This window comes from Delphinus delphis, chromosome 17 (assembly GCF_949987515.2).
Source record: "Delphinus delphis chromosome 17, mDelDel1.2, whole genome shotgun sequence".
Taxonomy (NCBI): domain Eukaryota; kingdom Metazoa; phylum Chordata; class Mammalia; order Artiodactyla; family Delphinidae; genus Delphinus; species Delphinus delphis.
The window spans coordinates 15,947,985-15,960,654 of record NC_082699.1 but is presented as its reverse complement, the minus strand read 5'-3'; the positions used below and the strand labels follow the sequence as shown (position 1 = coordinate 15,960,654).

Below are 12,670 nucleotides of genomic sequence, written 5' to 3'. Positions count from 1 at the left end.
TGAAGTCTGGGGAGTCACTGGGGTACCGTTTAGAGTACTGAACAGTGATTTACTTGGTCAGACCCCAATGGCCTATATGTGCCATTATAGCTTCCATGGTCTTTTCTACTTTGTTCCAGGGAATAAGTTATGGAATAAAAACGTCCATTTTTAAAATATATTTTCTATATCTTAATTCATTTTCTTGGTGGATGGGGACTATTGAGGTCACTATTTATTGTTCAGAAATGTGTAGTTTAAATGAAAGTCACAAGTCATAACCCAAAGTAATTTTTCCTATAAAATGTACATAATACAGTTTTCAAAAGTATTGATATTCACACTCTTACCCAGAATAAATTTGAATTTTTATAAGGAATTTTTTAAATGCTCATTATACGTTTGTGATATATAGGTATAGATATAGATTTAATGTTAATTGTTCACTGATATACAAATAATGAATGAGTCATATGCCCATGAAGTCCAGTGTTTAAAAAGAAAAAAAACAGAACTAATGTTAACCTGGTAAGTCCTAGAGGTCCAAGCCTGTATGTTCTGTCCTCATGTAATTATCACCACAAGCCCTATATTTAATACTTGCTTAGTAAGTATGTGGTTGCCACGTGCAAATGATCATTAATATGAAAAGCTTGTCTGTTGTTGCCCCTGCGTTTGTGGTGAAACAAGTATTAGTTGTGTGAGAGCTCGCAGCTTATCTGTGATAGGTGTTCTGGGCACTTTGAACAACCGATGTTCCTAAAATTTACAAATGAGGAAACCTCAAATATGAGCCTGTAATAACTACATTTAAAACCATCTTAGGAAATATTTTCCCCTCTTAATAAAAGTAACAAATCCTTGAGATTAGCTCAAGATGGCGGAGTAGAAGGACGTGCTGTCACCTCTTCTTACAAGAACACCGGAATCACAACTAACTGCTGAACAAAAAAGTACTGGAACCTACCAAAAAAGATACCCTACATCCAAAAATAACAAATCCTCTGATTGGGTTTTCAAAGTGCGTAGATGCTTGATAAATAAGTAGGAAAAGAATTTTAGATATGCAAAGAGATTAAGTCATATTTATCTAGTTTGGGAAAGTCAAAAGAGGGAAAAGATAAATACGGTGGAGAATTTTAGAAACGTTTACTGGACTAAACGGTAACGGTTCCGAACATTTGTGTGTCACTGTGGCTTGTTCATTATGTTTTCCAAAACATTACTTCATTTGATCTGTTTAAGAAGCCTATGAAATAGAGTTTCTACAGCTAGGGAAATTATTTCTTAGAGCAGTTAGGTGATTTGTCCAGAGTCCAAACAGCTCATAAGTAATGAACTGGAAACTCTATGTTTTCTGACTCTTTAGCCAGTACTTCAATGTTCAGTAGCAAGTAAATAATTGGCATATATTAACTACCACATTGTACCTGAAGGCATCTGTGACTAGGCAGTTCGCATCGAAGATGTCCTCCTTAAACTGCCCATGCACTTACTGCCTAGACTGCTCATTTGCCATAAAATTTTAATTTAAAAAAATGGTTTTTCTGTTTACAGAAGTAACACAGTTCTGAGTGGAAAATTGAAAAATGTACATTGGCTCCATGAATATTATGTGACCATAGATTGCACCCCTCCATAGATTGAGATTTTTGTGCTTTCTGGAAATACTTTATGCTTTAAAAATATTTCAAATGAGATCACAAAGAACATTTTTGTTGCTTTAGTTTTTATTTTAACAAATTAGTATGAAAAAATTTCCTGTGTCTTTAAACGTCATTATGATACTATTTCAACAGTTTCATAATATTCCATTTTCCAAATAACACCTATTAAGAACTTGGGGATGCTCTCTATGTTTTGTTACTAGAAATAACACTGAAGAATATCTTTACTAACTACGTCATTGTATAAATCCATATTTTCTTAGATAGCCTGGCAATAGAATTGCTGGGTTAAATGATATATAAAATTTCTTGATCATGACCAAATAGCCCAATAGCTTGTCTTATTTAAATTCCCATTTTGTTGTGTATGAATGCCATTTTTTACACGTTTGCAAGTCCCTGATCTTTTCAAAAATCTTTGCCAAAATGTTCATCAAAAATAGTGTATTATTAAAGGTACATGCACCCCTATGTTCATAGCAGTGCTGTCACAATAGTCAAGACATGGAAACAACCTAAATGTCCATCAAGAGATGAATGGATAAAGAAGATGTGGTATATATATACAATGGAATACTACTCAGCCTTAAAAATAACAAAATAATGCCATTTGCAGCAACATGGATGGACCTAGAGATTATTATACTAGGTGAAGTAAGTCAGAGAAAAACAAATACTATATGATATCACTTATATGTGGAATCTAAAACATGACAGAAATGAACGTATCTAGGAAACAGAAAGATTCAAAGACATAGAGAACAGACTTGTGGTTGCCAAGGGGTTGGGGGGTAGGGGAGGGATGGAATGGGAGTTTGTGGTTAGCAGATGCAAACTATTACATATAGAATGGATAAACAAGGTCCTACTGTATAGCACAGGGAACTATATTAAATTTCCTGAGATAAACCATAATGGAAAAGAATATTAAAAAATGTATATGTATGTATAATTGGATCACTTTGCTGTACAGCAGAAATTAACACAACATTGTAAATCAACTATACTTCAAGAAGAAAATGGTGTGTTGTCACTTTGCGTGGTTAAACAGTAAGATAGTAAATCCATTGAAGGAGGGGACCAAGATTTGCTCTTTGGCTTGAATCCTGTACAACTCCTGCTGTATCTTTTGACACAGAGACATTCAACAATCAGGATGTTGCCTACACAGCACATGTAATACATAAAACACTGGTCATGTTCCTATTTGATCTTTGTTTTTATCAAATACGTCAAGTGCTTCCATTCATTCTTCTGTGAAATGAAATAACCAGCTTTTTCGGTGGCCATTCAAATGGCAAGTACAAGTTGGAAAGCATTTTGCATCTTTGGAAGTAGCATCATAGTTTTTGAGCTAGCAGGAACTTTAAAGATCATTCAATCTGATCCTGTTACTTTACAATAAGCGTATTTAATGTAAAGACATGAAAAATCCTGGTGTGTTTTACAAATTGAAATGGAAAGCGCAGTGTCTAATATTTTTGCACAAATGTATAATTTTGTCCATAGTTTATATGAGTTCCTCATGTCCTCAGAAATGTAAACCTCTGTACTTTTTAATTATTTGTAGTATAGTGAAACTAAAATTGTCAACCATTTTAAGAAAACAAAATTTTAGCCATGGCAATGGATTCTGGTTTCAAAGACAAACCAAACACATTTGCAGTGAACTCCAACCCTGCTTTATCTAAATAATAACTTCCTATAGGCACATCACTTGGCATGGCTTAGTCAACCATATTTCTTTTCATTTTTTAGGTAGCAGTTTTACAACATCATCAGGATTATATACAGGAAATAATTCACTCACGAATTCCTCTGGATTTAACAGTTCACAGCAGGTAATTTTCAAAGCCAGTTTAACTTCTGAAATTTAAAGAAATGCAACAGATGAGTTTCTTAGGTAAAGAAAGGTCCATTTATATCACACTATAAGCGAGACCTTTCTTAAGCCTTCTAATAGTTTTTTTTTTTTTCCTCCTTCAAAAATCTCTTTAGCGGTTCTATATTGGTGAGTTGTTTGGTTCTCAGATTGGTTGAATTTCACCTAGAAATCATGGAATAGAAATATGAAGAGGGAATCTGATCTTACATAAAACTGGTTTGCAAGTCTGCTCAATTCACTCAGCGTGTGCTTGTGTGTCCCTTTGTGAAGTCAGAGAAGACGGAAGTGCAAACACATTCACGGTTACGTTCTGAAAACGCTAAGCAGCAGCCGTATTCTGACAGGTTGCTCTTGTGTGGTTTGATTTGCTAGGACTATCCATCGTATCCCAGCTTTGGCCAGGGTCAGTATGCACAGTATTACAACAGCTCGCCGTACCCGGCACATTACATGACAAGTAGCAACAGCAGCCCAACGACGCCGTCCACGAATGCCACTTACCAGCTTCAGGAACCGCCATCTGGCATCACCAGCCAAGCAGTGACAGATCCCACAGCAGGTAATTACGTGCATTTTTATTAGTCCTGCACGCTATGTTTCTGGTGGTTGAGATGCATTTTTCCCCAGTCATATATTCACGACAGTGGTCGCACGCCTTTGACAAGTTTTGGCAAGGCCTTAAGTCAAGTAGCGTGATGGTGACCTTAGCTTTATTTCTACTTGCTTAAAAATTTTAGTACAAAGTGCGTAACTTCAAAAGTACATGAAATAGAGATTTGGTTTAGTCGTACCTATACTCAGTTTTCAAGATATATATAGCTTTTTAGATGCATAAGTATAAATGTTTAGCTATAATGCTGACCTATAATTATAACTGTTGACATATGAATATGAAGATAAAAGACATCACCTCGAATTTAATGTTTATCATCATGAAACAGTTAATGTTTTTCAAAAAAATCAAATAGCATCAAAGGGTTGATCATGGAAAATAGTGATTCTCCTGGCCTAACCTTTCCCACTCCTGACTTGCTGTGAACTTTTTAACAATGTATCTGAGGGTGGGCATTTCTTATACTCCTGCACAACCTTTGAGGGGCCTTTTCAAATGCAAGTCTCTCCATCTCTGGAAGTTTATCTGCTATGTTTTTAACATTTCTTCCCCTCCATTAATTCTTTCTGGAACTCTTAGTATTGTATGCTTAATTTCCTGAACTGGTCTCTAACTAGGTTTCTTACGTTTTCTCTCGCACTTAGAAAACTAGAATGTTTTTCCCGGACCGGGGCTCGAACCCGTGTCCCCTGCATTGGCAGGTGGATTCTTAACCACTGTGCCGCCAGGGAAGTCCCTTCTTTTGCCTACTTTTGATTTAATTTGCCCCTCTTTTTCTAGTCTTCTAAGGTTTGAGAAACCTTAGAAGTTTGATTTGGTAGGACTGTCCATCGTATCCCAGTGTTTTACATGAACCATCTGGGTCCGTGCAAACTTCTCAAGGATCAGAAGGAATTTTGAAATGAGGATAGCTATGTGAATGAGAAATAGAAAAACTCTTTAGGGTCTGTGGAATAAGAGATTGAGAAAAGGAGACAGCAGAATAATTTTACTTAATTCATGACATTTTGGTTGTGAAGAGAACAGAATAAAACAAACTGGTGAAGACTTAATCATGTTTCTTAAATTAAGGTTGATTAGAGCTTTAAAAAAAGGCCATTTGGACATATAAAACTTTATCTCTGAAACTTGACATTGTTCTGAGTGAATTTTATTTATAAAAGGGATGCTGTGTGAGAGAGTGGGGATGAGTGGGCACGAAGCCACGCCAGATGGGAAACAATGCGAAATTATAATTTTTGAAAGGTATATATAATTTTATTTTAAGATTGAATGATCTATCTTAGGTTTTATTTGAATACATGCTTAGTGTTTTAGGTACTTATTTCAATTTCAGTATCTTTATGGCTACAGAATAGGAATGAATTGAAATGGGGAGAAAATAATATTTTTCAGATTTTTTTATATTCACCACTTCCCACTAAAACGCATGTGTAGGGATCAGCCTTTCTTGTCTTACATAGTTAGGAGTCGAAAGTTCAGTGAGTTTACACATTGAAAAAGAAATGTGGATTACTTTAAAAATTCAAGGAAAATTTAGTCTTTTTTATTTTTTAAACTTTGTGGTAAGATTGTGGATTCAGCCTAAGTTGTTTGGCATTAACTTTCCTTTCTTACTAGTCATGTGTAAAATTATAGACTTATCCTTCTTGATGAAAAGTAAGTGTTGGTGATAAAGTACCTAAAAATCATTAAACTAACGAATTAGAAGGAATGATTTATTACATATAACCTAATGTTTTTGTTTCAAGATTGAAATAAAAAATAGTTAAAATAATGAATGTCTATTTTTGTTGAAGTTATTTCAGGTGGTTTTTTTCTTTTAATAGTCTATTGGGTTTAAAGTCAGTATTTTCTAAAACTGGAAAGTTAAATTCTAGTCATTATCTGATCTTATGTATGACCAGGTTTCTGCCTTTCAGTTTCATGGAATTACGCAGTACAGATGAATCCACAGTACATGAGTTCTTCCATACTTTATATCTGTTCCTTATTGTTCATAGAATCGTTATGTCATAATGAACAAATAAGATAGCCTTGTAAGGCTTTTTCAGGGTAAACATGTAGGGACTCATTTATTTTTAATTGTGCATTTTAAAATTGGTATGAACAATAGTAATCTTTCAAGTCCGTGATATTATGCAGTATTACTTATAAATATGTACCTCCTCATGAATCTTAAGTTCAAAACTTATTTTAATATGTTTGTAATTAAATATTGAAAACTTTATCCTCTTTTCATTAGGCATGTGTAATACATTAAAAATAACATAACTTGCATATGAAAGCTTACTCTCAAATTTTAAAAACTAAAAACAGTGCCTTTGCATTCATTTAAAAAAAATGAGTGTATTAGTCATGCATTGACTGTCTTAATAAAATACAATTTACATCATCTGGAGATATGTAAGAATCCATATACTTGAGAAACATAGTGAGATTTATCTGATCATTCACCAATGTTTTAATTTACTTATTGGATTCAAGAAAATAGTGCCTTCTCTTCAGCTAGCAGTGCCAACCTCCCCACTCCCTGTTGAAGGACATCTTGGTTGCCTCCAATTTTGGCAATTATAAATAAAGCTACTATAAACATTTGTATAGGTTTTTGTATGGACATATGTTTTCACTCATTTGGGCAAATTCCTAAGAGTCTGATGGCTAGATTGTATGGTAAAAGTATGTTTAGTTTGATAAGAACTGCTAAAATGTCTTCCAAAGTGGCTGTATCATTTTGCACTTCTACCAGCAAGAATGAGAGTTCCTGTTGCTCCACATCGTCACCAGGGTTTGGTGGTGTCAGTTTTCAAATTTTGGCCATTCTAATAGGTGTGTTGTGGTATCTAATTGTTTTAATTTGCATTTTCCTAATGAAATATGATGTTGAGTATCTTTTCATGTAATTATTTGCCATCTGTGTATCTTCTTTGATGAGGTATCTGTTCAGATGTTTTCCCCACTTCTTAATCAGGTTGTTTGTTTTCTTATTGTTGAATTTTAAAAGTTCTTTGTATATTTTGGATACAAGTCCTTTATCAGATGTTGTTTTGTCCCAGTCTGTGTCTTGTCTTTTCATTCTCTTAACATTACCTTTTGCAGAGCAGAAGTTTTTAATTTGAATGAACTCCATCTTATCATTTTTTTTCTTTCATGGAACATGCGTTTGGTTTTGTATCTAAAGACTCATTGCCAAACCATAGGTTTTCTCTAATGTTATGATCTAGAAAATTTGGGGGCATAGAGTTGTTCATAATATTCTTTTATTATCCTTTTAACGTCCATGGGCTTGCTAATGATGGACCCCCTCTTTCATTTCTGATATTAGTAAGTTTAATCTTCTCTCTTTTTGTCTTGGTTAACCCTCTAGAGTTTTATTAATTTTATTGACCTTTTCAAAGAGCCAATTTTTAGTTTTATTGATTTTTCTCTGTTGTTTTCCTGTTTTCAATTTCATTGGCTTCTCTGTTATTTAGTATTTCTTTTGCCTACTTTTTTATATATATATAAATTTATTTATTTATTTATTTTTGGCTGCATTGGGTCTTCGTTGCTGCACGTGGGCTTTCTCTAGTTGCGGCGAGCAGGGGTTACCCTTCATTGTGGTGTACAGGCTTCTCATTGGGGTGGCTTGTCTTTGTTGAGGAGCACAGGCTCTAGGTGTGTGGGCTTCAGTAGTTGTGGCACGCGGGCTCAGTAGTTGTGGCTCATTGGCTCTAGAGTGCAGGCTCAGTAGTTGTGGCGCATGGGCTTAGTTGCTCCACGGCATGTGGGATCTTCCCGGACCAGGGCTCGAACCCGTGTCCCCTGCATTGGCAGGTGGATTCTTAACCACTGTGCCACCAGGGAAGTCCCTTCTTTTGCCTACTTTTGATTTAATTTGCCCCTCTTTTTCTAGTTTTCTAAGGTTTGAAGTTTAGATGATTGATTTTAAGTCTCTTCTTTTCTAATATACACATTCAATGCTATGAAGTTCCCTCTAAGCACTCCTTTTGTTGCATACCACAATATTTGATAGGGTTTTTTTTTCATTTTCATTTAGTTCAAAATATTTTTATTTTCATTACCATTGAAGCCCTCCCTTTCAAAGAGGTCTATATTTATAAACATCCTATCAGAGAAAAATCTTAGAAATTTGATGGTATACAGTAAGAATCATTTGTTACAGTCATAGTTATTCACATCCTCCTAATTAAATGGCTTTCAGTTCTTAGAAAATGTGTTTAGTTTCTGAGAGAAGGGTATTATTACATGGTCCATTCAAATTCTACTGTCTATATAAGATAATTTTGGTCACAGTCAACTCTTTTTTTTTCCTTATCCAAATCTAAGTAATATTAAAATTACATCCAATATTACTTTAATTTTTAAATGATGGATTTCATTTAAAATTTCTTTTAAACTTTTAAAAGAAAATTTTCTTTTAAATTTCTTTTTAAAATATTTTTCTTTGCAAAGTTACTGATTTTCTTCTATGTTTAAAAACATAGAGGTGAGAAATAAAAAAAGAAAAAGACATTTTAGGATGTTTCCCTTTTGTACTAATATCTAAACCCTCATCCCTCCTAGCCACTGAAGTGTAAAGAGTATATTAAAAAAAGTGGTATTTTTTAAAAAGTGGTAAAAAATAATTTAACACTCGAGAGTTATTCATGAAGGAATTTTTTAATTGATGTTTATCAAAAGAACACTTAAGCCATTCTTTAAAAAATGTTTTTCTTTATCATATGTCAAAATATGAACACTCATTTGTAATCCAATTACTGTGCTATATTTAAATAATTTGGCTTGAAAACATTTTTTTTGTCCAAAATCTCTTAGAACATCTCATAATAATTATGACAGTGACCATAATAATAATGCATAATAAAAACACAATTACTGTGTTTAGAGCTTTACATTATATTACCTTCAACCTTATAAATATACCCATGAATTAGGTACTATATGTCTCCATTTTACAGATGAGGAAAAAGAGGCACATGGCTCTTGAATGCTCAGTAAATGTTAGGTGTTATTAACTTAATCAGGAATTTTGAGGCCAAATTCTTATGAAAGGGCTATTCACCTGTAACATTGTATTTTTAAAATAGTACAAAGCAATCAGAGAGAGAGGGATGAAAGTAAATGATAAATCATCATTTTAGGTTAATGTGAAATAAAAGCTAATTATGTATTAGGAACGAATTTTAGCACGGATGCTATAGAAAAGTTCCTTTTTCAAAGGATTTGTTCATTTGAATTTCTTACAAAAAACTTGATGTTGAAATCTACCTTTTCATGCTCTGACTGCATGCAGACAATTTACTGGTTAAGGTGATGTACAGGAATCTTGCCAATATTGAATTTCAAGTGACAGAGGAAAAATCAGTATAAGAGGGAATTCAATATGCATGGGAAACCATTTGTTCCCTTTACTTCTTTGATCCTTGCCAAGGCCCAGGAAAGTAGAGCAAAGCGCATGAAAAACAGGGGAACATTCTTGTGCAAAGTGGCAGGAGCGCTCTGAGCTCTCACAGGAATTCAGTGTGACAGGATGAAAAACTAAACTGCCGGCAGTCTTCCCTGTGAATGTAGGAAACTTGGGCCACATCTATACTACCTAACATGTCTATGTCTGTTCGCTATAGATATGATCCTGAGGTTTGCAGTAAGCTTCCATTTTGACTCCTATATTTTGCCAAGTGAGCGGTTTTGCAAATCTTTAGGCCATATTTTTGCTCCACAGATGCCTTGTGGACTTTGGAAGAGTTTGCAATGTGTTCAGCTTGAAAAGCAACTATTTCAGCAAAACAATTTTAACTAACATTTTGGAAACATTTGTCAGCAAAACAAATATTTGTATCTGAAATAACCAGGCTATTGAGATGTGAGAAAACAAAACAGATGTTTGTTTGGCGTTCTTGTGTTTGGTTGTCTTGATGGAATTTGTTTTCTTTCTTTTTTTTTTTTTTTTTTTTTACCCCCAGGGGATGTACAGCGTTAACCTTAATGAGATTATAAAATTCTTGGAAATAAAATTCACTCTTTTTCTGTATTGCCAGGAATGTAATAAAAATGAATTTCCATACCTGTGAATTTGGGACTCGTTTCTAAGAAGCGAAAAATTCACTGTTTTAGCATTTACCCATTTTGTGCCTCGTTACTGGTTTCACTCATTTTTTCAGTTAGCTGGCATGAGCTCAGGATCCCTTATAGAGTCAATTTTAGTACACTTGGATTCCAGTATGTCATTCTTTCTGATATTTTTACATAACAGATGATTTGAATATAAATAATAAAAATCAGAAAGCATACATTATAGAGCTAATTAAATTAGTTTACTAACCTCCCAAACATTTATTATTTCATCTTCTTTTGTAGCTAATTGAGTCGTTGTTTTAGTAAAGTATTGGTATTAAGCATCCTATGGGGCCAACACAAATCAATGTAATAAGTTCCCTTGTTTAAGTTGAAGGACATCAGAATTTACTGATTCAATTTTTTAATTGGAGATTGCAGGGGAAAAGGACCTTGAAAGTTACCTGTGTTTGCCATCCCTCCACCTCATTTAATTGGGATTGAATGGTTTAGTGGATAAGTTTGGGATTAACTTTTCAATAAAAGTAATTTTGATGATTAATGGCTATCAGTTTTATTCCTAGCTTCATAGCCAAAAAAAAATTTAAGTTTAATGAATGTCTTTTAAATTTGTTGAATACTAACAAAAGAGCATGGGATAGAATTATAAAGGTCCACGAGGGTTTACAGAGAAAAGTAAAACCCCTTTCATCTTCTACACCCAGCTCCTTGGTTTCTTTCAGCAGAGTTTCCTGTGTATCCTTCTACAGATACACTTTGCTTATATAAACATAGACGTAGCACCTGCCCCTGAGCACTTTTTTTTTTTGCATATTCAAGTATGTATACTTTTAATTAGTTTTCTTTTTCCTTAAAGATATTAGAATACTATACATACTATTCTGTACCCTACATTTTTCTCTTAGTAATATACAGAGAAAAATTCAATATGTAGTTTTGTTGTTTTTTATATTTCATATACAAATATAACAATGGCGAATATATTCTGAGCACTTACTGTGTACCGAGCAGCATTCTAAGCACTGTTCGTGCACGACTTAGTTTGTTTCTACCAGGTCCGAGAGAATAGGCGATGTCATCATTATCCCCATTTTACAGGCAAGGGCAGCTAAGGAGAGGTCAGCTGCAGTGCTGGATTTAACCTCTGGAAGCTTGACTTCAAACTTGAGTGCTTAATCAGGAAAGCATGCTGCTTCTTGAAACCACTGGGTTTGAGATTTCAAACAAGCGGAAACATGAAAATGTAAACAGAGAGTCACAAAAGGTAGTAGCTATATGGTGTTCATTTTCTTTAATCATTCATAGCATATATGAGCATAATTACTCAGCAAAGGCATCTATTAGGAGGCATTCAGTTAAATATATGTTCAATGTTTGAATGAGCTCTACTTGCTAATAAAAATAACGTAGGTCTGTCTGAAATTATAGGGACATGGTATGTAATATGTCTAAGGTGATCTTTTACTGTATTTCCTGAATTATAAGATCAGTTTGTGGGTCTCTCGAATGATGCTACAACCAGTTGTACACTTTCTTATCTTCCACTTTCCTGCATCTGTTCTGTCCTTACTCGCTATTTATCCTGTTTAATAATTACCTACTGTGGACCTGCTTAGGAAACGATACTCACAACAGCCCTTTACCCTTTCCTTTCCCTTTCCCTGCAAGGACCTCATTCTCTACCTTGGGAACTTTTTCTTTTTTTCTTTATTTCTCCACTCACAGCTCACGGTTGATGAGTGTTAAGTATAGGGATAATGATATTCTTGTCTCAAGGAAAGCCATTCATTTTAAAGTGAAAGCAGGCATCTTAACCCAGTACAGTCATCTTCCAACACTTTTGAAAATATTTACGTGACCCCCTTTAGAAACTTTATAAAATGAAAATTGCATTTTCTTCAGAACCATTATGTAAGACAAATTTTTCTGTTTTTCACTTTTACGTAACTGCCGATATTTGAGTACAGTTTTCTAATGTTTTACGTTGCGTGTGTGCAGTTTTCACCTGGATTATTGATTGACTTGATAATCATGGATTGGTTTGGAAATCATGTCTACCATTGTTTCTGTGAGAAAATAGTTTCTGAGTTTCAGACAGCTTATGTAAAAATATTTAGAACATAGCTGATTTGAAAATGGGCAACTCTTTTCTATCTACAAATCCACTTGAGTAACTTTACCCTGGAGCAGTTGAACAACTTTAAAGTTAGAAGTGACCTTATAGATTCTTTTGCCTAAGACTTTCACTCTACTGATTATGAATAAGGAATCCAAAAAGGTTAAATTTTTCCAAAGCCGCGTGGCCTGCCGTCAGCAACGTGTCTTTATGGCAAGTTGGAGTGGCAGCCTTGGGAGATATGACGTGGTATGGATTTTCCCACACTGCCCCAGGCAGCACTGCTATCTCCTGAAGATGGAGATGGATGTCCTTTAATGAGTTCCAAGGTG

At 34.4% G+C, this 12,670-nt stretch overlaps 1 protein-coding gene across 6 annotated transcripts in view; it reads left to right on the top strand.

Annotated features, from left to right (window-relative positions):
• The window catches only part of EYA1 (EYA transcriptional coactivator and phosphatase 1), a 150,394-nt gene that overhangs the window by 52,923 nt on the left and 84,801 nt on the right, over positions 1-12,670 (top strand). For 5 of the 6 annotated variants that reach the window (XM_060035176.1, XM_060035175.1, XM_060035173.1 and 2 more), the window contains exons 6-7: positions 3,405-3,487; positions 3,904-4,090. In XM_060035176.1, coding sequence (XP_059891159.1) covers positions 3,405-3,487; positions 3,904-4,090 — 270 coding nt within the window. The remainder of the gene's footprint in view (positions 1-3,404; positions 3,488-3,903; positions 4,091-12,670) is intronic. The other variant, XM_060035174.1, reaches the window with a different exon arrangement.